Source organism: Antedon bifida, chromosome 4 (genome assembly GCF_963402885.1).
Source record: "Antedon bifida chromosome 4, ecAntBifi1.1, whole genome shotgun sequence".
In the NCBI taxonomy this organism is placed as follows: domain Eukaryota; kingdom Metazoa; phylum Echinodermata; class Crinoidea; order Comatulida; family Antedonidae; genus Antedon; species Antedon bifida.
Genome location: NC_136229.1, coordinates 17,566,827 through 17,592,033, shown reverse-complemented (window position 1 = coordinate 17,592,033; position 25,207 = coordinate 17,566,827). Strand labels below are relative to the sequence as shown.

The following is a 25,207-nucleotide window of genomic DNA, read 5'->3' as shown; positions in this document are numbered from 1 at the left end:
ATTCAGTTTCACTGATAATTACTTTGAAGATGGTAAATATACCATTATGAATTAATGAACGTAAATTAGGTGTGAAAGGTTTTCTGCCGACAAACAATTGCCGTAATTAAGCCCGGCCACTCTTAAAATCGGCCACTGTTTATAACGAATATTGAATTGTACTGGTAGGTTTATAACTCAATTGAATAGTAATTTTTGTTATCTACATTTATGCGGTCAGGTGTGGCTCTTCAATCTTTTGAAAGATTGATTGCAATTGCATTCGTACTATAAGAGACGCGGGCGTATCGATCTTAAGACCATACAGTACAACGTACTCTGACCGTATTGCTTTGATTGAGCCAGCAATGGACAACGAAACAAAGTCAACACTGTGGCCTCAACTGGTAATGGATATCTACACCGGTTTTCAAAAATCACAGGTTTGTAATTACAGCAGAATCCCTATTTTATATTTATTTATTATTTATTTATTTATTATTTATAAGGAGATATCTTTGCGACCCAACACAGCATCCATAGGATGTCCGCTGAATAGGAGTTTTAAACAAAATTATATTGTTCTAAGTGTGGAGAAATGAGATACATTTAATAAATAACACTACTCGTTTCAATATTAATAGATGCATGTATTATTTTGACGATCATGCAAAAATGGCTGAACTATGCCATTTCCATTTATTCACTATTAACTTGTTCTAAAAAAACTGCACATCAGAGAGATATATTTCACAATAACTATAGGCCTAATATTATAGAAGTGTCATTTTACTTTTGGACATCTTTTATTTACAAAGAACCCCATTTATGGAATACTGTATCTATCATACATGTACACTGAACGTAAAATAAATTCCTGTCATCTAGATTTATTTAAATCATGAAAATTGAAGATTAATAGATTCAGACTTTGGATATGCCATTTTGAAGTTTTAATAAAGTGATTTACTTCCCGGCTAGACAAAAACATGATTGCATCTCAAAGACAAAATAAACAGTTAAATTACCGTTTTCATATTTTTCTCGATCCAATTTTTGGTCAAAGTGGATATTGCTTAAGTGACGTTAAAACCGGGAATATTCAACAACAATACAATTCATGGTCAAAATGATAAAATCTATTCATGGCCTAATTGAATTTTATTCGCAATGTTTTGGAATATTTTTTTAATTGATTTTAGGTGTTGTTTGTAACAACTGAACTGCAGTTGTATGATCTTCTTGCGATTCATCAAAATGGAATGACAGCCAATGAAATAGCCAACAAGAAGAAAGTGAATCTGGACGCAACAGAAAGAATTCTCGATTACGCTGCTGGATTAAAACTTATTAAAAAGGATTTTAGATCTGAATCTAAAACTGGTAAGTAAACAAACTGTAATCATTATATTCTGATTAGTTAGGCATTTTTTTTCAAGTCACAAAAATAGTTGAAAATAATAAGAATGTGCATGTTCATATAGTAGTCAACGCTGTCAGTTTGCGCAAAAAAAACCCACTTATGGAAAACAAGCTTAGGCTTACTCGTACCATGGATGTAATTAATGTGAGGCGTGTTTAACTTTCTTTTTGGGAAACTTACTTTCTAAGAATACGACACTCACAGAAACACTGACCGCATCACATTTGAGTGCCATATTAACGTGTTAAAAATATATTATGCCTATAGGCCTACTTTTTGTTACATTTGATTGCAGTGAGTTCAACTGTTTCAAACGTAAGTGTCTCAACAAAAATGTAATAAATATTACGTAATCAATATTTACATGAGCAATGGGACCGTGTCACGGTAATTACACGGTCCTTGAAATTTAATATCAAAATATATTTAAAAAAAAAACAAATACAGTACAAACAACAAACATAATAATTTCATGGAAACTGAATTGCGAAAGAAAGTTTACAAAAAGGCTTGAAATTGAAACGTCATTGTTTATTTCTAATATTTTTAATAGTAGCAATTTACAGCAATTATCCCGAGTTTGCAGAAGTTCTCCAATCAAGTAAGCCTAATAATATGGTAGCGGCTATTATGCATGCTTCCCGTACTCAGTACCCATTGTACCAGCATTTGATGACAACGATCAAAAGTGGCCGCAACACAGAAGCTTACAGAAATGCATTTGGTTTTGAGGTAAGAAATGTATTGTATAATATAGCCAAAACACAGTAACACCAGACATTCGAAACAAACCCTAAAACAGAGTTTGCGACAATGCGGATTTACTGATATACAAATTGTATATGGGTTTGAACAAGAACACATCAACAATTTCCCCTTTCATTTTTATTTAGATGACCTCGGAGACCTTCGAAAAACTGTATGAAACTGACAAAGATTACTCAGCAACTTTCCAACAGTTTATGCACCAGTTATCTTCAATTACGTCTCCAGGAGTGGCAAAAGCATTCGACCTTTCACCTTTTTGTGAGATATGTGATTTAGGAGGTAGATTTTGTTGGTTATAAAACAGGTGTCTCCACTGGCAAACCTTGTTTGCAAACTTGAGCAAACTTTGTCAAGACTAAAGTTGTGTATAGTGTAGACCAATTAAACATTGGCAAAACAAGTCTGCAGTCTTCAATAACTTTAGTTTTCGAAATCAGAGTTTGGAAACAAAAAGTCGGTAAATTTTGTTAGCGTAGGAGGCTAGTTCAGACTAGCAACCTTGAGGAATAAAAGGACACAATTTGCTAAAATTTACAAATATAAACCAGTAGAAAAACTTCAGAAAACTACAGAGAACTAGTTTGTAGATGTCTACACTAGCAAAACTTTAGTTTGTAAATTCGAGCAAGTTCCGAGTTGCAAAGTTTGCTACTTAAGACAAGGCTTAAGTTATTTATTTATTTCGCTCGCTTTTTACTGTGCCATGATCAATGATTGGAACAATTGATTCTTTTATACAGGTGGATCTGGGGCATTAGCATATGGATTAGCCTCTGAATATCCAAACGCGACGGTCACAGTGTTTGACTTGGCCACTGCTGTAGAAGCGGCACAGAAAATAACACCTGACGAAACTGAAAGACAAAAGGTCAAGTTTGTTGCTGGAGATTTCTTTCAAGATGAATTTCCTCCAGCTGGCTTGTATACTTTTGCAAGAATTCTTCACGATTGGAAAGATGAGAAAGTGCACCAACTGCTGGACAAGACCTTTAAATCTTTGAAATCTGGTAACTATTATTAGCCAATATTTTTTTTCTTATCCGGCCCAGGTGTGTCCGCATAAATGAGTGAAACGGGTTGTGTTCACATCACACTATATATACAGCCGATACAATCTTCCCATCGACATCATGATGTTATATAATTTGTTCTTTTTTTACAGGGGGTGCTGTTTTGGTAGCAGAACTTTTAATGAACGAAACTAAAACTGGTCCACTCCACACACTACGCGGCAACGTTCAGATGATGATTGAAATGTCTGGAAGAGAAAGAACTGAGACAGAGTACCGTCTATTATTAGAACAACATGGATTTGTTGATTTTGAATGCAAATTTGTTGCGGGATACAGCAGTTTTCATGCGATGATAGCTAAAAAACCTTAAATACAACAAACTGGTAAATAACACAACCTGTTTGCAAAATGATGTTCAGAAAACACAAATTCTGCCTGTTTCCGTACCACAGTACGAGGGAGATAGTGAAATGCGATTTTTGTTAGATTAGTGTAAATTGTTCAAGTTATTTATAATTATCTCGTGTGCCTGCCTAATGTCAAGGTACACTTCTTTGTTGTTTTAGTGGAAAATAAAAATAGTCTACATACAAAGTAACCCGTTTTAGCAATTTTATTGTAAGTTCGGAACAGTTAAAAAACGTCTGGTTTATACTGTATTCATCGGACGTGTTTGTGATCACAAATCACCTGATAACTATAATACAATCGACCAGCAAAAATATCCTCATAATAAAATAAAAAATAGTGTCCGTGAATCATTAAAACCGCTCAAATGTGACGGTATTCGTTTTTATTTAACGGTATGGTTACCGAAACGATTGCCGAAGCCATTGTCCTCATGCTGCACAATTATAAATAGTGCCACTGTATTAATTACTGTGTTTGCGCGTTTGTGCCAATTTATCGGAGTGTTATTATAGTTATAGTGTACAATGAACAACGAAACTAAGTCAACACTGTGGCCGCCTCCACTTGTATTGGATATTTTCACCGGTTTTCAAAAATCACAGGTTTGTTTTTTTTCTTTCATCATTCATTCGACTCCACCATGGCTGACGACCCGTGACTGAACCGATGAATGGCCCAGTAGTCGGTCTTCAATCCGAGCGCCTTCGATTTTTCCTCGCATAAGTGTCTTTTCTTTTTTTAGTTTATTGTTTAGCAGATTATTCTTTGAGTTTACTTCTTGCAGTATACTGGCATTGGTTCTTTTCATTCTCCAAATGATGTGTAGCATTCTTTGCCAAATGTTATATAATATAATATATAATAATAATATATACGAATTTGTAAAGCGCCAATTCCAGCAACAAGTGATCAAAGGCGCATCTTTTCAACAACATTCCTCTCCCCTAAGGGTCACATCGTGTCATCGGCAGCCAACTACGGCGCCATTACGTCTGTCCACGACAGTGTGTGTATATGAACTAGTACACCGGGGTAACCCCCTACTCGTCTCGAAAGATGTACTAGGTTCTTTAAAGTGCACATGAGCCAGATGTACACTGGACCTACGGTTTATAGTCCTTATCCGAGAAGAATTGTTCTACCACCAGAACCATGGTGGAGTGAGCTTTGAACCCTTACCGATGTTATGGCTATGGATTACGGTTCCACTGTCTTAACCGCTCGGCCACACTCATATAAAAAAATGTCATTGTTTAAGCAACTTTAATCCTTGCTCATGGACTAAATTGTATATTCTATTGAAGATAACCAACATTAGAATTACATACATCAATGTAGGCTATATTAAGACCAAATAGACAAATGTAGGCTATACTAAGGCCAAATAGACAAATCAAAACCTTCCTCCTTTAAAATAAAAAGAAAGATCAACAAGGTTTTTTCATAAGGTTGAATTCCATCACAATGTTTTTTTGAAATATTCTTTAATATTCGACTTATTTTAGGCGTTGTTTGTGACAACTGAACTGCAGTTGTATGATCTTCTTGCGATTCATCAAAATGGAATGACAGCCAATGAAATAGCCAACAAGAAGAAACTGAATCTGGACGCAACAGAAAGAATTCTCGATTACGCTGCTGGATTAAAACTTATTAAAAAAGATTTTAGATCTGAATCTAAAACTGGTAAGTAAACGTATATATACATCATACAGACCTAGTCATGTGAGGTTTGCCTTTTCGGGCTACTCACCAAAGAACAATATTGTGTAAGGGGTGGGGTAATTAACATACGCCGCGCTTGAGCATGATGGTTGAAGGAATGTTATATCGAAACATGTCACTCTGGTTATTTCTTGATATTTATTTAATATAGCAATTTACAGCAACTATCCCGAAATTGCAGAAGTTCTCCAATCCAGTAAGCCTAATAATATGGTAGCGGCTATTAAGTATGCTTCACGTATTCAGTACCCCTTGTACCAGCATTTGATTACAATGATCAAGAGCGGCAAAAACACAGAAACTTATAAAAAAGCATTTGGTTTTGAGGTAAGAAATATATTGTGTTTTACACCAGACTTTTATCTCAATGACTAGCGATAGTCCGTTAAGATATGTATCTAGTAACAGTTGCAGAATCTGGTTGTATTTTCTAATTTGAGAGAGAGACACCGTGAACCAAGTATTATTATTGATGTGCTGCAAAGTATAACATAAATGTTGACTGTCCACCTGTGTTACCTACTAATACAGTGATTTTCTTTTCTATTTTAGGTGAACACGGAGATATGCGAACATCTTTATGAATTTGATAAAGATTATCCAGAAACTTTCCTACAGTTTATGCACCAGTTATCTTCAATTACATCTCCAGGTGTGGCAAAAGCATTTGACCTTTCACCTTTCTGTGAGATATGCGATTTAGGAGGTAGGAGCTTTTCGATATCCAAACCGTTTGGGGTGTTAATTTTTAATTTTAGCACTACTTTCAAAGCACCATTTTCTCCTTTATATACAGGTGGTTCCGGTGCATTAGCATACGCTTTAGCCTCTGAATATCCAGACGCGATGGTCACAGTGTTTGACTTGGCCAGTGCTGTAGAAGCGGCACAGAAAATAACACCTGACGAAACTGAAAGACAAAAGGTCAAGTTTGTTTCTGGAGATTTCTTTCAAGATGAATTTCCTCCAGCTAGCTTGTATACTTTTGCCAGAACTATTCAAGATTGGCCAGATGAGAAAGTACACCAACTACTGGACAAGACCTTTAAATCTTTGAAATCTGGTAATTGTTATTAGGCAGGCCTTCTATAAATTAATATATAGTTATGAATTTATTATTGATTGTCAAACAGCACCGTGCATTTGTTCACGTGAAATGGAAATTTCGAAAAGGCCTCGTAAAATGTGTTTTTTCGACGCTACAAAACACATTATCAACGTTTGGACATTTTTTGTCAAACGGAGCCTAATTTGCATAATTATTAATTAACCACCTGTATTTTGAAAAACGTTTAGAGAATTAATTTTGGTTCAAAATATTCAGAATATAATTTTTTAACACCTAATTAACATGTTATCTACGTTATTTTTCTTTTAAACAGGGGGTGCTATTTTGATAGCAGAACTTCTAATGAACGAAACTAAAACTGGTCCTCTATACCCACTAGGCGCCAACGTTCAGATGATGATTGAACGATCTGGAAGACAAAGAACTGAGACAGAGTACCGTCTATTATTGGAAAAACATGGATTTGTTGATTTTGAATGCAAATTTGTTGAGGGATACAGCAGCTACCATGCTATAATAGCTAAAAAACCTTAGACACTGTTAGTATTTGCTTGGTAAAGCTTTTTGTTTAGGGTTATATTTTAAGCAGTAGAATGTTTGTTATAGATTGCATTAGCCCTCTTACAAGGTTGAGGCTTATAGTATATTTGGTCTCTGTGGTGTTGCTAAATAAAAAATAGCTTACAAAAGAAGAATATTCACTTTATGTTGTTTGCAAGCTGATTGGTCAGTTAGGAATTAAGTGACTTGTCTTTTAACGTGACTACGCCTACGACGCGCGTATTAATAATAATATAATAATATCCTGGATTTATATAGCGCCTAATGTTGTGAAACCTCGAAGCGCTGAACATTATTACCCGTCATTTTTTTGGATCAAACAGGGTACCCATTTATACACCTGGGTGGAGAGAGGCAAACGTAAGTAAAGTATCTTACCTAAGGATACAAGCAATGCGGCGAGGGTTGGATTCGAACCTCGGTCTCACCACCAGTAGTCCAACACCCTGCGCCACACGCCCTCATTGGCGTTTTATCGACAAAAATGCCATTACTTCACAGGGAGTAACATCCTCCTTATTTAATTTACTACTTTAAGGATTTAATCCTGTTTCATAATCGCGTCTCGTCGGTGGTTGTTTATCCTGCTGGTACCTTTATAATTAATACGAGCTTGTATAAATTCATAAGTTTTTGAAAGAGGCCGAACTGACAATTGGCGATGGACAACGAAACAAGGTCAACACTGTGGCCTTCACTTTTACTGGATATCTACACCGGTTTTCAAAAATCACAGGTTTGTATATTGACTATGCGTATACATGGGTGAATTATATTATATTTCTGTAATGCAAATTAAGAATATTGATCTATTTTGGTGTCTTCTTGATTTCAATTTGTTGGTGTTTGTTAGGCTAACGACTAAGTTCAAGTTCAACTTGATTTATCCGCGAAGCCCCAGATCAACACAATATTTGTTAACACCATACATACATAACATGCCTACATAAAATCATCTGAAAATAAGGCCTATACTATATAAATATTACAGTGAACTATGTCTCTACATCGGCCTGCTTTTGTTTAATTTATTTTGAAAAGAGTAGATAGTTGGATCAGTTTGGATCCGAACTAAACTATTCAATCCTAGCTCATCTAAGACGATTTTTAGTCGCGTGGACGCGACTCTATAGTTCACTATGTCGGTCGGTTGGTCTGTCTGTCTGTCGGTCTGTCTGTCCGGTATCACTATGCGTTTTATCGCTTTCTGACCTTATCTTGATATCAGTTTAATCTAGCTAAGTCAATTTTTCACAGAATATTCCTTATGGCCAGGAATCGATGTGGTTATGTTTTCACGGTGCGCAATAAAAAATTACGCGGTCTACGCACGATTTAACGAAATCACGTTTGTAATTATATCTTCACAACCATGAATCACAATTAAATAAAATTTGGTACTCATAAATTTCAGGGCATGAATCATCATATGGCAATACAATTACGTGCGTAGCGCATGTAACGCATGCGTACGCACGCTTAAAATTTTCAAAATTTATTTTCGATGAAATAAGAGTACGTTTCAGGCAATTTTAAGCGTTTACAAAATTGCCATGAGTGCGCAGGTTTTTGCGCGCGCACTGCGCGTTAAATGTTATTGCGCACTCTTTTTGCCCGATTTCTGTTTTCTTGACTTACTTTTCAACTCGAAATTACGTTATACGAGCACGTCAAAAGTGACAGGCTACGCACGTGTAAATCAAAAAAATATAAATGTTTTTAAACATTTCAACATTTTTAAACATGTTCAGTAATTTCGGTCAGTATAGTTCACTATGTCGGTCGGTCGGTCGGTCTGTCTGTCGGTCTGTCTGTCGGTCCGGTATCACTATGCATTGTAGCACGTGACTTAATGGCTGTTGGCCTTGTTATTAAATAGGTAGGCTTAATATACATTTTTAAAACAAGGCCAAAAAAACCCTTTCATCCAAACCATCAATTTTGAATACGGTATAACTCGTTTTACATTTGTAGGTGTTGTTTGTGACAACTGAACTGCAGTTGTATGATCTTCTTGCGATTCATCAAAATGGAATGACAGCCAATGAAATAGCCAACAAGAAGAAACTGAATCTGGACGCAACAGAAAGAATTCTCGATTACGCTGCTGGATTAAAACTTATTAAAAAAGATTTTAGATCTGAATCTAAAACTGGTAAGCAAGTACAATTTACGTAAACCCATAAATGTGAGGCTTGTGGAACTCCTTTTTCAGGCTAACCCATGGGCTTCCTAGGAGTAATATTTCGTAGTGTTACACTGCGCTAGAGAAAAGTTCTATCAATAGCAAATGTCATTACCTCCGCCAAGGAGGTTATGTTTTCACCCCTGTATGTTTGTGTGTGTGTGTGTTTGTGTGTGTGTTTGTGAACAGCCTGGAGGCCACAGTTTTTATCCGATTCTCACCAAATTTGGCAACAATGATCTATGACCAAAAAGCTCGGACGAGTTCGAATTTGAGAGGAAAAGGTCATAGGTCAAGGTCACAACTAACAAAAAACTATTTTACTGTCTAGAGACCACAGTTTTTATCCGATTCTCACCAAACTTAGCCACAATGATCAATGACACATCATATAATTGTGGTTAAATTTTGAAGGGTCAGGGTCAAAGATCAAGGTCCACAAAAAACAAAAAAACAAAGAAATAAAAAAATAATTAAAAAAAAAAACCTCAGTGGGACTCGAACCAGCGATCTCAACTGTGAGAGGCTGGATACATAACCACTACACCACACTGTCATCCACAACTTTGTAGTGTGCAGTTAACATATTTACACTTAGAACTAATAAAAACAATTAAAAAAAAAAAATTCAGGGGGCATTTTATGTAGGGGAATTTTACAGTAGGCGAAGGTTTGTACTCTCGGAGTACCCTCTAGTTGTTAATGTTTTGATAGTAGCAATTTACAGCAATTATCCCGAGATTGCAGAAGTTCTCCAATCAAGTAAGCCTAATAATATGGTAGCGGCTATTATACATGCTTCCCGTACCCAGTATCCCTTGTACCAGCATTTGATGACAACGATCAAGAGCGGCAGCAACACAGAGGCTTACAAAAATGCATTTGGTTTTGAGGTAGGTGTTGAGTTTCAGCTTATGATGTGTTGGACAAGTTGATTGAGTCAGTCACGTCATTGACCGTTCTTCAAACGTGCAGGTATATTTAATTAGATTGGCTTGTTACGATCTATAAAATACTACAATATTTATTATTATTTTATTAAATGATAGAGGTCATAAATTACGAAAATGATAGAGGTCATAAATTACGGATACGTGTTAAATTTTATACATTTAATACTTATTTGAAAACCCCGCAGAGATCCGGACATTTTGCCGTGACAATTTCACAAGTACTAGGCCTACCAGACAGATCAGCAGAATGTTCTTCATTGTGTACCAGTATTTTTAGCACATATTCCACCACTAAATGCACATACGTCCTGTCAACATCAATGTTCTCTTCCTTTTTTGTTTAGATGACATTGGAGACATTCGAAAGTCTTTATGAAACTGACAACGATTACTCAGCAACTTTCCTACAGTATATGCACCAGTTATCTTCAATTACGTCTCCAGGAGTGGCAAAAGCATTTGACCTTTCACCTTTCTGTGAGATATGTGATTTAGGAGGTAGGGGCTTTTCGGTATCTGAACATTTGGTATGTTATTTTTAGTTACATCACTAAGTTCAACAATTCTTTATATACAGGTGGTTCCGGTGCATTAGCATACGCATTAGCCTCTGAATATCCAAACGTGACGGTCACAGTGTTTGACTTGGCCACTGCTGTAGAAGCGGCACAGAAAATAACACCTGACGAAACTGAAAGACACAATGTCAAGTTTGTTGCTGGAGATTTCTTTCAAGATGAATTTCCTCCAGCTGGCTTGTATACTTTTGCCAGAATTCTTCACGATTGGCCAGATGAGAAAGTGCATAAACTGCTGGACAAGACCTTTAAATCTTTGAAATCTGGTAATTAATATTAGAAGTTATTTTTATTCTCAGCCGGCACAGTTGTGTCCGGATAAATGTGTGAAACAGGTTGTGTCCAAACAATACTATATATTGTATTATACAGCCGATACAATCTTCCCAAAATAATACTATGCATTATGGTCTGCTCTGTATCGACATCATAATGTTTGTTCTTTTTGGGTGGTGCTGTTTTGATAGCAGAACTTATAATGAACGAAACTAAAACTGGTCCTCTACAAACTTTACGCTACAACGTTCAGATGATGATTGAAATGTCTGGAAGAGAAAGAACCGAGACAGAGTACCGTCTATTATTGGAACAACATGGATTTGTTGATTTTAAATGCAAATTTGTTGCGGGATATAGCAGTTTTCATGCAATGATAGCTAAAAAACCATAAATGTAAAAAGCTGCTTGGTATAATGTTTAATTGCCTTTTATTTGCCTTCATGTTTATCTATTATTTAAATATGTTAGCTTAATGTAATGTTTTTATGCATGTATTTTATTTTTGGATGAACATTAGAACAGGCCCGGAGAACTCAGAGCGTCCGTTAGCTAGTTAGAACAGTCGATTCTCGGTACTGTAACTGTATCTATTTCCGAAGTATTATAGGAATATTTGGTAATATAACATCACATGTGTTTCACATGTATATAGTATATAGTACCTAACCCTTAACCTAACCTTAGGCCTACATGACACAGGCACCACATGTGATATAAATTAGATGCTGTATTACCACATTTTCCTATGATACTTCGGAAATAATTAGGCCTAGTATGTGGAGACAGCACTGAGAATCGGATGTTGCAGTGTAATATCTACCTGTGATAAGTGTGATGGTGTTAGACAACACAAATGCTGCCTAATTTCTGTACCAGTGCGACCCTGGGAGATAATGACATTTGAACAATTATTCATTTGCTACGGACCGATAAGCCAGCCCTCTTTAATATTGCTACTTTGGTTAGATATAGAATTGGTGCAAACGGTTCCAAGTTGTAATCATCACGCGTGCCAATGTCAAGGTTGTGTATTGTGTGGCAGTGTTTTAACGGAAAATAAAATAGTTTACATACAAAAAAGTAACATGGTTTTACTATCTTATTGGTCAGCTCGGATTAAAGCACTTATTGTGTATTTTGCGAGATCGGCGATGCAAATACCAGAAAACACGGATAACAACCTATACTACAATATAGGTACAAACTTACAAGCAGAAACGATTGTGAAAGTATAAAAAAAATATCGGTGTTATGGGAAGTTCATTGCTGGACAAGCAACAACTCGTATCATAAACTTTCCATGGCTGGGCGCTAATCGTTTTTAATTTTGAAAAAAAACCCATATAAATATAAAAAAAACCCATCAGAACATTTAAATTTGTCTCATGAAAAAAAAAGATTTTATAGGTTGTACACAATTTCAAAATTATTTCCCTTGAGTACAGTACGGAGCATGATAGGTCTAGGCCTATCTGTAGTATAATGCAGGTCATTGATCACTGTCAACAACCTATCAATTGGGACTAATCTGGCTCGATACAAAGCTTGTCAGCAGCAGCACCTCCGCACAAGTAGTATTTTTTTACGGTACTTTTACCGGCTTGGTACACAACTGTTTATAAAAGTACGGTAAGTGAGAATAATGTCATTCACGTAGTATTAATAGGAATTAAAGCGTGAAGTAGGGCTTCGGTTCTAAAGTTTAGAATGGGTGTCTAAATATAGGATCTACTAACTATACAAGAAGGATTAAATCAACTCTTTGGAGTGAACTTCTGGGTGAAGACAGGCATATTACTTTAGTCATTGAGGGAGGAGAGTGACCCCGCCCAGCGACGTAATTTAATGATGTGTCGGCTACATCATGGATAAAATATTTATTGCATGCCTACATGAAGTATAATATAGGCACGTTGGCTTATTTGTGTACTTATGTTCAGTTGACGGATATCCTGAGTCTGTCATTCACTATCCTGTTTAGGCATATTTTGGCAATTATATGTACTGTACACTCGTTATTTTCATATTAGCCGTCCAATATATGGCTACGACCCTTGGATTTATTTCAGGTTTTGGTATATTGACATATTTCAATTAGTTCCAAGGGAAACATACTATTTGCCACGTCTTTGCCAAAGCAAACAACAGTTGGCAGATAAAATTGTATTTTGAAATGATTAAGTTACGGTTCAACGGTATATTTAAATAGTAAAATCGTACGATATATATACTAACATCTGCCTCATGGAGTTTAAATAATTATTGAATAGGCCTGGATATATAGGTTGGTTGTACTATGACATTTGTACCGGGAAAACATAACTTTATTAACAGCAGAAGCTTATCAGTCCAGTAGGCCTAACATTACAATACACTTTAACTGATGTTATACTCATAACTTCTCTACTAACACCCGATTCTGTATCTGTCACTAGACTCTATTATGTTGAAAACTATTGCCAGTTATCTAGAACAGAGGCGAGCTGTATTAAGTACTTTTAATACACGATATTTCTCTACTAAATAAAATGTACCGTAGCTCAGATATCCACGTATTTTTTGTCATGGGAGTATACAGTAAAGATGGTCTTCGTCTTGAAAAACCCCGTAAAATAATTCATAAATTAATCTAACAAGACAGTAACCGGTGAAAGGCAATGAGTCACATATTGTATCATTTATCATTTATTAATGGGTGGGTGCAAGTTAAGTACGCCTCACGATTATCTATGTTAATCTTATGGGTTCATATATGTGTTGTAAATATAGTTAATAAACTGATTATTACAAATTATCTGGTTATTCAGTAAAAGCAATGTTGTCATAACCTTGTTCAAAGGAAGGGGCCGGGGTGGGAGGGGGAAGGAAAGAGAGGCGTATAACATGACTCTACACACAGATATAAACCAAGGCAATCTGACAGCAGGACACTGAGCTCGCCTTGCCAAGACAGGAACTCGTACGTAACAGTCCTTTGAATTGCAATCGATATCAAAGAGAAATGTAATTGGCTACACCTGTAGCAGCTTCGTTTGAATTGTGAAGGTTTATATTATTATATCCAAAACCAAACACTGAATTACAGTCATCAATAATAGAATCATCAACATATGAAATTCACGTATTTTACACTGTATAAATATACCTATAAGCATGACTGTACCATACGAAAAACAACTTGATTTGCAAAAACAGATTTGGTAAGACAGGATTCACTCCGTGAAGAAATCGACAGAGAGACCAATGACAGGTCGATAATCGTCGTCTCCTCGGGTAAGTTCTGGAGGTCCTGTGTACGCATCGAACCCAATGCATCTTTTGGAAGAGTATGGATTATACCCCGATGTATTAGGCAGTGACAGCGCTCGATCGACACGAATGGACCTTAGGCGAGATAGTTCCAGTCCACCATTCTTTCATACAAAATACAATTCCATCCAAGTAACAGCAATTCTCAGATAGTTCCATCACAAACAAACCATCTTTGTATATTATCTTATTATTATTATATATATAATTTTTGAGGTTTGATTTTTTCAGGTAGGCCTACATACAAGATGTTTTCAAGATTTTCACACATCTTAAATAGGTCTACTGCAGTTGAACTATTGTCCAACACAAAACATTTATCCGGAAATGTTGGCTTAAAACATCCATTAAAGGTGTTAGTGTCGTTGGACGGCTGCGTTGCCGACAGTGAAGATTATTTCTTACGGGAGTATCGACGAAGATATCCTCTAGAGCCGTATGTCAGGGTTGAGGAACGACAGAAGATACCACTAGCTCATCAATATGGTCGACTACGACCTGATCTAGTTGTAAGTTGCTTTCATTTAACCCCACTCCCATGGCGCACAGGCCTACCCAAAGAAGATCGCGTACCCGGGGACATCCATTTAAACTTAATATCAGGAGGGTCACATTTCCCTGGAGAGTTATTCTGTTATGGAATACCCTGTCTATGGATGTTGTTTCATTTGTTGGTTCTACTGTCAACTCGTTTAATGCAAAGCCTAATGTTAAAACCACCCGCTGAAGTTTTCACCAAATATCGAGAATGACTTTATTTTCAAGAGGGGCTTTTAAGCACTGAGTGCTTCGCCTCGGTCCCGTAGACACAAGTGTATGGGAAACGGGTAAATAAACAAGTAAACAAGATAGACGTACATGTTTTCTTTAAATCTGACACGATGGGCACTACCAACAAATACACCAACAGTTCACAAGAAAATCTTATAGTTTTTTTAATCTGTTTCCCCTGGGCGCTACTATACCAGCACAGAAGACTTTTTTCTTTAACTTCGACATCAATCTCCACTTACCAAAATTTAACTGCACCATTGTCACGACTCGAAGGTGTCTGTTTTGGCGCTATTCCTGTCGGATGACGGCTTTGGAATGTAGACCTAATTTACATACCAGGGGTCTCTCCATATAGGCCTACTTGATTCAAATAAATTTGATCGATTTTACTAAAAAATAATCTATTTAATTTTTACAGCAACATGTAGAGAGCATATTAAAAACACCTGGGTTTTACGTTAAAATGGCGCCGATTACAGGAGCTATCCAGGCGCTTACCGAAATGCAGAATAACGAGCAGTAAGACATTATCATTATCTTTCTTATCATCAGTAACAATCATCAGTTAATTAATCATTTACCATGTGTGTACCATTGCTGAATATGGTAGGCCTAAAGCAGCGAAAAACCAACTCAAATAATAAAAAAACACCAACAAAATAAAGGCCTAACTATTCTATACTGTAGGTTAGACGTTTATATAATGGTGTGTCCAATTCAGAATTCACCAAAAGCATTACACGAAAAGGTAAGTGTCAACTGAAATAAATTTAAAATGCACGATAATATATACGAATAAATTAATGACAATAAGAACCATATTAAAAAAAACCTTCGGGACTAAACAAAGCTTCCATTTTATCTAAAGCCTACACTGTCAAACTTTATGTGACAAAAATGATGAGTGATGTGCCCATATATGGACAAGATGATGTCATATCACTACCATCTTTGGGCCGCCACTACCATATTTAGCCACATCACACTTTTGTCAAACTAGTTTGATAGTGTAGACAGCGCTTAAGACAATTGTCTCAGATTTTATAGGGGTATTGTTCCCTCTTACAGTATAGGCTTATACATTAATTATGTATCTTTCGTATAAGAGGCATAAATACACATCTTTAGGCCTACTTGGTCTTGGGCTGGTCTCGAATAAACGGCCTATTATATTACTATTTTCAGTTCCAATGGATTAAAACACATTTAGGGCAAGTCTTTTTGGAACATTTAATTGTAGTCAAGGACAACTCCATGATACAGGCTGATGTACATTTTAGTAGGAAAGAGCCAAATGAAGGTAAAAACAACATCATAATTAATCATACATCACCCCCTTGATGCTCTACTACTTTTCAATCTTAACATTTCATTTTCTTATAAATCCCAATTTTTATAGGTAACAAATTCAGTCTTGAGGCAACCGGAATATCAGGTAATCTCAAGACAGACTTTGCGTGGACTGACGACACATGGCGAAATATTCTTAGAATGAAGGATGAAGGAATTCGTAAAAACGCACGTGTAGAACAACAACAAACTAGCTCTCGTTCAAATTGCTCCTCATAATGTCACGAGACGCACAATTATGTCTATTAATACATGGAGATCGGGTAGAATGAATACCCTGACGTACTTTTCCACTAGAATATGCATGTTTGACATCGGCACGCGAGAGACATTATTTATTTAATCATTTTATTTACTTTATATTATAATATTACCATTTCAATATATCGATAAAGAGTCTATCCATGTGTATTACACATTATTTAGGATATCACCCTCAAACGCCTTTATTTAATATATCGCATTCAAATGGCTTTATTTACTACTAGCAATTATACCCGCCCCACGGCGGGTTTCAAAATTAGTTAAAAGCCTTCTCAGTACATAACACCCGATGCCAGTACCTCACTATACTCACCAACCCCCACCCCTCTTCAATAACACCCCACACTCTTTTTTTTTAAACAAATTCTTCCCAGGACAAATTCAACTTCAGCTTCAAAATGAGAGGGTATATATAGCTATGATAGGCCTAATAATGGTTTAAGTAGATTGAAGTAGGGTGAATTAAATTAAATTTAAATTTATCGATATATTGAAATGGTAATATTATAATATAAAGCAAATAGAATGATTAAATAAATAATTTGTGTAATTTAAGAATAACATACTCTATTGTATCAAAGCCTGTAATTATATTTACTCAAGCCTTTTGTGATATTCAAAATCCATTAACTAAATAAACATGACTATAATACTATATTTTATTAAATATATTTATAAAACTAATTATCAGATAGGCACATATATTTATTACGGCATGTGTAATGTTTGATTAAAATACCGCCCTCTATTACAATTCATTAAACTTCACGCACACATGTGAGTTGAAAACAAACTAAATACATTGAAAAACATGTTATGAACGTTGTTGCCTCTTAATATTGCAATTATTGACAACAATACGTCTTTCTTATTACTGTACTATTTTATTTGGTGAATTCTTGATCATTTTAGGAATAAGGAAACGTATGGTAAGAATTAAAAGCTTATTAGGCCAAGCTAGGCCGACATATTTAACATGCGAGGGAACTGCCTGCTGGCCACGGAAGCGAAAAGGCGGCGTGGCAAGGCCCAGTGAGCAATCTGACATTACCTAGCCGGTAGTTAAAGTAGGCCTAGTTGATTGTTGGTAGGGCGACTCTCGGGCCAATGATAAAGTAACCTAGCTAGGCTCCTACTATAGGATCCCAACTACCTGATCAAACTAATGTTGTATTTAATCTGTTTTATTATTGTTTTTTATCGCAATTTAGAAGTACAAAATACTCTAATCTACTACCATACAGTATTTATATTTTCAGCAAGAATTGTGTTGTAAAATTTCATTCTACATTTGATAGTGCAAGATGAATGACAATGAAAATGACGTAAAGGATGCTACAAAGAAGCAAACAAATAAAAAGGATAAACAATCGAAAAAGAAATCATCTAAACAGGACAAAATTAACAGCAAGCAAACCGAAAATGTTATAAAATTAGATGACGGAGACAAGAGTGAAAAACAGGAGAGAAAACGACAAATTAGTGAAGAAATGACCAAAGATAAAAGTAAAACAAAAGCTAAAAGTAAGAAACGGAAGAAAAAAATTAAAGAAAAGCATGATGATAGTTCAGATGTCGATAAAACTATTGATAGAAAAGCACAGACATTAGCATTGCAATACCTACAACAGTGGAAGAAATTTAAAAACGTTTGGTCATTTCAAAAAGTCCGACAAGTTTGGTTGCTGAGAAATATGTACGATACTGACATGGTAAATAAAGGTGCAAACTTGTATTTTACAGTACCATTAATAAAGCATGCAAAATATTGGATTGTGTTTGACATGCTTGCTTACAATGTCAACGTCATTGGTTCAAATCCTGTCACGGTTCCAGGATTTTGTCTGATGACCATTGATACAATGCCACTATCTCATGAGACTTGGTTTAAGCTCTGTCTACATTATCAAACTGTATGATGTGATGTGCCCATATATGGACATGATGATCGCTAACATATTTGGGCATATCACTACCATATTTGGGCAGATCACACTTTTTTGTCAAACTAGTTTGATAGTGTAGCCAGAGCTTTAGAAATGTGAAGCGCTTTGATCAACTTGGAAAAGCGCTATATAAGCAATTATTTTTTATTTATTAGCATGGGTTTCCCATCCTGCAATGTAACTGTTAATTAAGAATCATGACACAAGGCCACTAACTTTGGTGGCAAGGCGTCATCATATAATAATTGAGGACCAATAAATGTAGTCTATTGCAGTTACAGTATAAACTACATTTTTTTCTATAATTTCTACTTATTAAATATTAGGTTGACGATGATTATTTTGAAATATTACTGGAATACATTGAACCATTAAAAGGTTTGGCAAAGATAACAACCCTTGAAAAAGCGGAGAAGCTATTAAAGGAACAAGAAGAAAGCGAGAGTGAGGACGAAAGCCCACAACAGGATGAGGAAGAAGATGGTAGGGTTAATAACTACTATAGCCAAATAATACTGAAATTCACTTCCAACATTCAGTGGTACACATGGCTAGCCCAACATAGCATCTCATAAATCAACCATCATTCAGTGCTACACATAGCTAGCCCAACATAGCATATTATAAATCAACAATCATTCAGTGCTACACATAGCAAGCCCAACATAGCATCTCATAAAGCAACCATCATTCAGTGCTACACCTAGCTAGCCCAACATAGCATCTCATAAATCAACCATCATTCAGTGCTACACATAGCTAGATCAACCATCATTCAGTGCTACACATAGCAAGCCCAACATAGCATCTCATAAATCAACCATCATTCAGTGCTACACATAGCTAGCCCAATATAGCATCTCATAAATCAACCATCATTCAGTGCTACACCTAGCTAGCCCAACATAGCATCTCATATATCAACCATCATTCAGTGCTACACATAGCATCTCATAAATCAACCATCATTCAGTGCTACACCTAGCTAGCCCAATATAGCATCTCATAAATCAACCATCATTCAGTGCTACACATAGCAAGCCCAACATAGCATCTCATAAAGCAACCATCATTCAGTGCTACACCTAGCTAGCCCAACATAGCATCTCATAAATCAACCATCATTCAGTGCTACACATAGCTAGATCAACCATCATTCAGTGCTACACATAGCAAGCCCAACATAGCATCTCATAAATCAACCACCATTCAGTGCTACACATAGCTAGCCCAATATAGCATCTCATAAATCAACCATCATTCAGTGCTACACCTAGCTAGCCCAACATAGCATCTCATAAATCAACCATCATTCAGTGCTCTACACATAGCATCTCATAAATCAACCATCATTCAGTGCTACACCTAGCTAGCCCAACATAGCATCTCATATATCAACCATCATTCAGTGCTACACATAGCATCTCATAAATCAACCATCATTCAGTGCTACACATGGCTAGCCCAAAATAGCATCTCATAAATCAACCATCATTCAGTGCTACACCTAGCTAGCCCAACATAGCATCTCATAAATCAACCATCATTCAGTGCTACACATGGCTAGCCCAACATAGCATCTCATAAATCAACCATCATTCAGTGCTACACCTAGCTAGCCCAACATAGCATCTCATAAATCAACCATCATTCAGTGCTACACATAGCTAGCCCAACATAGCATATTATAAATCAACCATCATTCAGTGATACACCTAGCTAGCCCAATATAGCATCTCATAAATCAACCGTCATTTAGTGCTACACATGGCTAGCCCAACATAGCATCTCATAAATCAACCATCGTTCAGTGCTACACATAGCTAGCCCGAAATAGCATCTCATAAATCAACCATCATTCAGTGATACACCTAGCTAGCCGAACATAGCATCTCATAAATCAACCATCATTCAGTGCTCTACACATAGCATCTCATAAATCAACCATCATTCAGTGCTACACCTAGCTAGCCCAACATAGCATCTCATAAATCAACCATCATTCAGTGTTCTACACATAGCATCTCATAAATCAACCATCATTCAGTGGTACACATGGCTAGCCCAACATAGCATCTCATAAATCAACCATCATTCAGTGCTACACCTAGCTAGCCCGAAATAGCATCTCATAAATCAACCATCATTCAGTGCTACACATGGCTAGCCCAACATAGCATCTCATAAATCAACCATCATTCAGTGCTACACCTAGCTAGCCCAACATAGCATCTCATAAATCAACCATCATTTAGTGCTACACATGGCTAGCCCAACATAGCATCTCAAAATATACCATCATTCAGTGCTACACCTAGCTAGCCCAACATAGCATCTCATAAATCAACCATCATTCAGTGCTACACCTAGCTAGCCCAACATAGCATATTATAAATCAACCATCATTCAGTGATACACCTAGCTAGCCCAATATAGCATCTCATAAATCAACCGTCATTTAGTGCTACACATGGCTAGCCCAACATAGCATCTCATAAATCAACCATCATTCAGTGCTACACCTAGCTAGCCCAACATAGCATCTCATAAATCAACCATCATTCATTGATACACCTAGCTAGCCTGAAATAGCATCTCATAAATCAACAATCATTCAGTGCTACACATGGCTAGCCCAACATAGCATCTCATAAATCAACAATCATTCAGTGCTAGTGTAACGGTGGTATTTTAGTAGTATCCGTTACTATGTTATAGTCTCAGTGGCAAGATTTCACACAGTCACAAAATGTACCAACAGCAAATATGGTTTATGGTCACATACAGTTTTATTTCAATATGCAAATATAATACAGTCTGTCCTGGCTACATCACATACGTTTTCTCTCTATTTATAAACGTTTTATTCTATCAAGTTCTCTTTTTCTTCTCTCTCTCCTCTTACCAGTACATCCATATTTTAAGGAACGGTCCTAATTAATATGCATGTACTGGGAGGGGACTATTTAGTAAAGGGAACATTCCATGATGATGAGGAAACAGTAATTGATTAAGGATGTGGGTTATAGGATAGTGAACAAAGAGTACCTAGGGATAGGAAGAAACCACTAGGAATGTTAATAGATGGAGTAGGGAGAAATAGTGAAAAAGGGTTGTTGACCTGATGGTCAGAGTGTTACACTAGGCCTACACCTAGCTAGCCCAACATAGCATCTCATAAATCAACCATCATTCAGTGCTACACATAGCAAGCCCAACATAGCATCTCATAAATCAACCATCATTCAGTGCTACACATAGCTAGCCCAAAATAGCATCTCATAAATCAACCATCATTCAGTGCTACACCTAGCTAGCCCAACATAGCATCTCATAAATCAACCATCATTCAGTGCTACACATAGCTAGCCCAACATAGCATCTCATAAATCAACCATCATTCAGTGCTACACCTAGCTAGCCCAACATAGCATCTCATAATTCAACCATCATTCAGTGCTACACCTAGCTAGCCCAACATAGCATCTCATAAATCAACCATCATTCAGTGCTACACATAGCTAGCCCAACATAGCATCTCATAAATCAACCATCATTCAGTGCTACACCTAGCTAGCCCAACATAGCATCTCATAAATCAACCATCATTCAGTGCTACACATAGCTAGCCCAACATAGCATCTCATAAATCAACCATCATTCAGTGCTACACCTAGCTAGCCCAACATAGCATCTCATAATTCAACCATCATTCAGTGATACACCTAGCTAGCCCAACATAGCATCTCATAAATCAACCATCATTCAGTGCTACACCTAGCTAGCCCAACATAGCATCTCATAAATCAACCATCATTCAGTGATACACCTAGCTAGCCTGAAATAGCATCTCATAATTCAACCATCATTCAGTGATACACCTAGCTAGCCCAATATAGCATCTCATAATTCAACCATCATTCAGTGATACACCTAGCTAGCCCAATATAGCATCTCATAATTCAACCATCATTCAGTGATACACCTAGCTAGCCCAATATAGCATCTCATAATTCAACCATCATTCAGTGATACACCTAGCTAACCCAATATAGCATCTCATAAAATTAACCATCATTCAAACGACATTACAAAAAATTAAAATCAACTGTACCGTACTACAGTACTAATAAATTATCTCCTACCGTCAACTAATTAATTTCACTAAATAAATGCAGAATTTTTATTTGATTTCCATTCTTTTCAGGTGATAAACGAGTAAAACTGACAGACAAGCAGATGGACAGAGTACGGCAGGTTATTCAAATTTTAGTTTGAAAGTAAGCCGACATTTCAGAAATTTAGCAACTGTGAAAGAAAGTGTGTTTAAATAATAATAAATAAATAATAAACTGCACCCATTGAACTCTTTAGTGGTAGACTTACTACGAAACCTATAATCAATAATTGATGAATAATTTTGCATAAAAATTACTCAAAAATATGGGTAAGCTTATCTGTGTCAATATCTAGTAAAATAATCAGAACTATATGAACATTATTATAAACAAAAATAAGTAGAAAGTGCCCCCTTAATATTGGTTCTATTGTAGTTATAACAAAAATCAAGAATGATAACGTATACACACTGGTGTAAAGGTACAGGTTATGTATTCACAGTATTTCAACATTTCTAATCGAAACAATTATTTAAAAATATTTCCAACTAATAATTAAACACATTTTACAATGTTAATTAATTATATATTAACCTATATTGTTAATTCATTCATTTGTAATACAAAAAAATACTTACTAGCTATTGCCTACTACATACAGTTGTAACTAAACACTTACAAATAATTCAAATATTTTCATTTATTTTAATGCAAGCTTATAAACCACATTTGTCTTTCTCTTTTGATGTGGAAAGAATTAAATTGAAATTCTATTTATTGCAGTGGTATTATTATTATACTATTTAATTGTAATGTTCTATATTACTTTATTAAAAAAAGTGTACAGTATGTTGTACTGTACCTAAAAATAGGCTTATATTAGGTCACTACTAACCTGTATGTGCACCATGCTAGGCCTTTAAATGGTAGTACAAGCAAAAAGTATGACTTAGACTAGCAGCATTAAATTTGACTACACACAATACAGCTGACAAAGCTTACTATTATTGATTAAAATCTAATAAGAAAGGCCTTGCAGCACTTCATTCATTACTATTAGAATGTGCATGTTATTGATTACTGTTCTGCAATTACCAAGTGTGGTATAATATTTCATCATATGCATCTCATTTACAACATTCTTCATTAAAAAAAATATTTTTCTATTTTCTTACAAATGTTAGCATCTCTAGTTAAAAATAATACAAAACAATCATACTGCACTAGTGTTACAATGTAATTTTATGATCGCATCCCCATAATTACATTTTTCCAAAATTATTTAATTAAAATTATTGCATAACACTATAATTATACTTTTTATTATGTATGTTTTGTGGTAATGTATATCTAATATATACAATTAGAGGATGTAGTCCTGGACTACTTATTGTCAAAAATCTTTTGGGAGTTGCCTCCCCCTATTTGAATTGTTAAGTTTTTCTTAAGTTTTCATTTTTAGCAAATTACTTTAACAGTATAAGTACAGTATTTAAATTACATTATCAAAATTGTTAAATAGCAAAATTACAAATGTCACAAATATAAGACACCACCCTGATTTACTTTTGATCGCATCACTCGTTTTAGTTTTTTTCTCCGATTCCAACTTATCAAATGTGAAACATTCCCTGGTCGATTCCAATTTAACTTTAAATCTACGACTTTCGCAAAAATCTCTTCCTGTTTCGTACAAGTCTCCAATCTTTGAACCTTTTAATATTGCGTCTTTGCAACTACCCCACATAACGTCACAGAATTCCTCACAAACTGTAAGTCGCTGGTAATTGTAAAATAAATGCTGATTAGGGGCACAAATATAACACATCAAATAGTTCAAGTATTCCTGGCATTCTTTAGTGGCCCCTTGTAATGGTTTTACTTTTTTGAAAATTGATAAAAGTTCTTGATTTCGGCAACATGACGTATCTTTATACCAAGTACAATTTGCCAAATTTGGTTGTTCAGTTGGCGCACGGTTGTTGAAGAAAGTACAATAATGTGGTTCAGCCAGCAGTTCTTCATCAGCTTCGGAGCAAACACCATTGTCAATTGAGATGAATAAAACCAATAATTGCATCGAAATGTAAAACAGCACCGAATTTCTAATAATAAACATCTTCATTGCTATACAGATATCGATCGTGTAAAAGAATTTGAAATTAGCTAGGCCCGAGTCTAATTAATGTTGCAGGTGCTAAATAGACATCTTTGCCGTGTGTGTGGTAGGTCGTTGCAAACTGAACGCTAATATTTTCATTACAGTACGTTTAAAATTGGTTTAATCTTTTGATGTAAATTATTGTATAATAAAATAAAATCCAATTTGATTAAAAGTATAAACTTACGAGAACAGCTGACGTTTATTTGGATTTAAAAGAGATCTTCATTTCAGACTACTAAACCTGAACGTTCTCAGCAGACAACACAATTATTAAGAAACAACTCAAGTGTAGAGAGAAATATGGTACCACCTACAGAGGGCGCACTAATGAATTTTAA

At 35.7% G+C, this 25,207-nt stretch overlaps 5 protein-coding genes across 10 annotated transcripts; all 5 read left to right on the top strand.

Moving 5' to 3' along the window:
* Nucleotides 1–234: 234 nt before the first annotated feature.
* LOC144840221 (acetylserotonin O-methyltransferase-like) lies at nucleotides 235–1,379 on the top strand. The gene is made up of 2 exons (XM_078695959.1): nucleotides 235–422; nucleotides 1,182–1,379. The coding sequence occupies exons 1-2, from the start codon at nucleotides 348–350 to the stop codon at nucleotides 1,368–1,370; spliced, it is 264 nt and encodes an 87-aa protein (XP_078552085.1). The 5' UTR covers nucleotides 235–347; the 3' UTR covers nucleotides 1,371–1,379.
* Nucleotides 1,380–1,960: 581 nt separating this feature from the next.
* On the top strand, nucleotides 1,961–3,624 carry LOC144840609 (acetylserotonin O-methyltransferase-like). The gene is made up of 4 exons (XM_078696487.1): nucleotides 1,961–2,134; nucleotides 2,296–2,449; nucleotides 2,911–3,177; nucleotides 3,333–3,624. The coding sequence occupies exons 1-4, from the start codon at nucleotides 2,018–2,020 to the stop codon at nucleotides 3,551–3,553; spliced, it is 759 nt and encodes a 252-aa protein (XP_078552613.1). The 5' UTR covers nucleotides 1,961–2,017; the 3' UTR covers nucleotides 3,554–3,624.
* A 432-nt stretch (nucleotides 3,625–4,056) lies between these two features.
* Nucleotides 4,057–7,033, top strand: LOC144840600 (acetylserotonin O-methyltransferase-like). Its single transcript, XM_078696473.1, has 6 exons — nucleotides 4,057–4,196; nucleotides 5,100–5,280; nucleotides 5,471–5,646; nucleotides 5,872–6,025; nucleotides 6,116–6,382; nucleotides 6,702–7,033. Exons 1-6 carry the CDS (start codon nucleotides 4,119–4,121, stop codon nucleotides 6,920–6,922), a joined length of 1,077 nt encoding a protein of 358 aa, XP_078552599.1. The 5' UTR covers nucleotides 4,057–4,118; the 3' UTR covers nucleotides 6,923–7,033.
* A 478-nt stretch (nucleotides 7,034–7,511) lies between these two features.
* On the top strand, nucleotides 7,512–12,001 carry LOC144840601 (acetylserotonin O-methyltransferase-like). Of its 2 annotated transcripts, none has more exons than XM_078696475.1 (6): nucleotides 7,512–7,685; nucleotides 8,924–9,104; nucleotides 9,849–10,027; nucleotides 10,432–10,585; nucleotides 10,665–10,931; nucleotides 11,136–12,001. In XM_078696475.1, the coding sequence occupies exons 1-6, from the start codon at nucleotides 7,611–7,613 to the stop codon at nucleotides 11,333–11,335; spliced, it is 1,056 nt and encodes a 351-aa protein (XP_078552601.1). In that variant the 5' UTR covers nucleotides 7,512–7,610; the 3' UTR covers nucleotides 11,336–12,001. The 2 variants fall into 2 exon arrangements, with proteins under 2 accessions (XP_078552601.1, XP_078552600.1); XM_078696474.1 differs by having other exon boundaries at nucleotides 11,133–12,001.
* A 481-nt stretch (nucleotides 12,002–12,482) lies between these two features.
* LOC144840610 (5'(3')-deoxyribonucleotidase, cytosolic type-like) lies at nucleotides 12,483–23,482 on the top strand. 5 transcript variants are annotated; one of them, XM_078696489.1, is made up of 7 exons: nucleotides 12,483–12,573; nucleotides 14,485–14,762; nucleotides 15,446–15,546; nucleotides 15,715–15,775; nucleotides 16,213–16,327; nucleotides 16,427–17,570; nucleotides 17,940–18,079. In XM_078696489.1, the coding sequence occupies exons 2-6, from the start codon at nucleotides 14,502–14,504 to the stop codon at nucleotides 16,594–16,596; spliced, it is 708 nt and encodes a 235-aa protein (XP_078552615.1). In that variant the 5' UTR covers nucleotides 12,483–12,573; nucleotides 14,485–14,501; the 3' UTR covers nucleotides 16,597–17,570; nucleotides 17,940–18,079. The 5 variants fall into 5 exon arrangements, with proteins under 5 accessions (XP_078552615.1, XP_078552614.1, XP_078552618.1 ...); XM_078696488.1 differs by lacking the exon at nucleotides 12,483–12,573 and adding an exon at nucleotides 14,128–14,217; XM_078696492.1 differs by lacking the exons at nucleotides 12,483–12,573; nucleotides 14,485–14,762; nucleotides 15,446–15,546; nucleotides 15,715–15,775; nucleotides 16,213–16,327 and adding exons at nucleotides 18,914–19,070; nucleotides 22,795–23,482 and having other exon boundaries at nucleotides 16,645–17,570; nucleotides 17,901–18,353.
* The last annotated feature ends 1,725 nt before the right edge of the window (nucleotides 23,483–25,207 follow it).

What these genes read in the sequence shown, in the direction of transcription:
- LOC144840610 (XM_078696489.1), top strand. Translation starts at nt 14,502, where the DNA reads ATGTTTTCAAGATTTTCACACATCTTAAATAGGTCTACTGCAGTTGAA. An exon ending in GAAATGCAGAATAACGAGCA is followed by an intron (nt 15,547 to 15,714) that starts GTAAGACATTAT and finishes TCTATACTGTAG; the next exon opens with GTTAGACGTTTATATAATGG. An exon ending in CAAAAGCATTACACGAAAAG is followed by an intron (nt 15,776 to 16,212) that starts GTAAGTGTCAAC and finishes TACTATTTTCAG; the next exon opens with TTCCAATGGATTAAAACACA.
- LOC144840600 (XM_078696473.1), top strand. Translation starts at nt 4,119, where the DNA reads ATGAACAACGAAACTAAGTCAACACTGTGGCCGCCTCCACTTGTATTG. An exon ending in TGAGATATGCGATTTAGGAG is followed by an intron (nt 6,026 to 6,115) that starts GTAGGAGCTTTT and finishes CTTTATATACAG; the next exon opens with GTGGTTCCGGTGCATTAGCA. An exon ending in CTTTAAATCTTTGAAATCTG is followed by an intron (nt 6,383 to 6,701) that starts GTAATTGTTATT and finishes TCTTTTAAACAG; the next exon opens with GGGGTGCTATTTTGATAGCA.
- LOC144840609 (XM_078696487.1), top strand. Translation starts at nt 2,018, where the DNA reads ATGGTAGCGGCTATTATGCATGCTTCCCGTACTCAGTACCCATTGTAC. An exon ending in GAAATGCATTTGGTTTTGAG is followed by an intron (nt 2,135 to 2,295) that starts GTAAGAAATGTA and finishes ATTTTTATTTAG; the next exon opens with ATGACCTCGGAGACCTTCGA. An exon ending in TGAGATATGTGATTTAGGAG is followed by an intron (nt 2,450 to 2,910) that starts GTAGATTTTGTT and finishes TCTTTTATACAG; the next exon opens with GTGGATCTGGGGCATTAGCA.
- LOC144840221 (XM_078695959.1), top strand. Translation starts at nt 348, where the DNA reads ATGGACAACGAAACAAAGTCAACACTGTGGCCTCAACTGGTAATGGAT. An exon ending in CCGGTTTTCAAAAATCACAG is followed by an intron (nt 423 to 1,181) that starts GTTTGTAATTAC and finishes AATTGATTTTAG; the next exon opens with GTGTTGTTTGTAACAACTGA.
- LOC144840601 (XM_078696474.1), top strand. Translation starts at nt 7,611, where the DNA reads ATGGACAACGAAACAAGGTCAACACTGTGGCCTTCACTTTTACTGGAT. An exon ending in AAAATGCATTTGGTTTTGAG is followed by an intron (nt 10,028 to 10,431) that starts GTAGGTGTTGAG and finishes TTTTTTGTTTAG; the next exon opens with ATGACATTGGAGACATTCGA. An exon ending in TGAGATATGTGATTTAGGAG is followed by an intron (nt 10,586 to 10,664) that starts GTAGGGGCTTTT and finishes CTTTATATACAG; the next exon opens with GTGGTTCCGGTGCATTAGCA.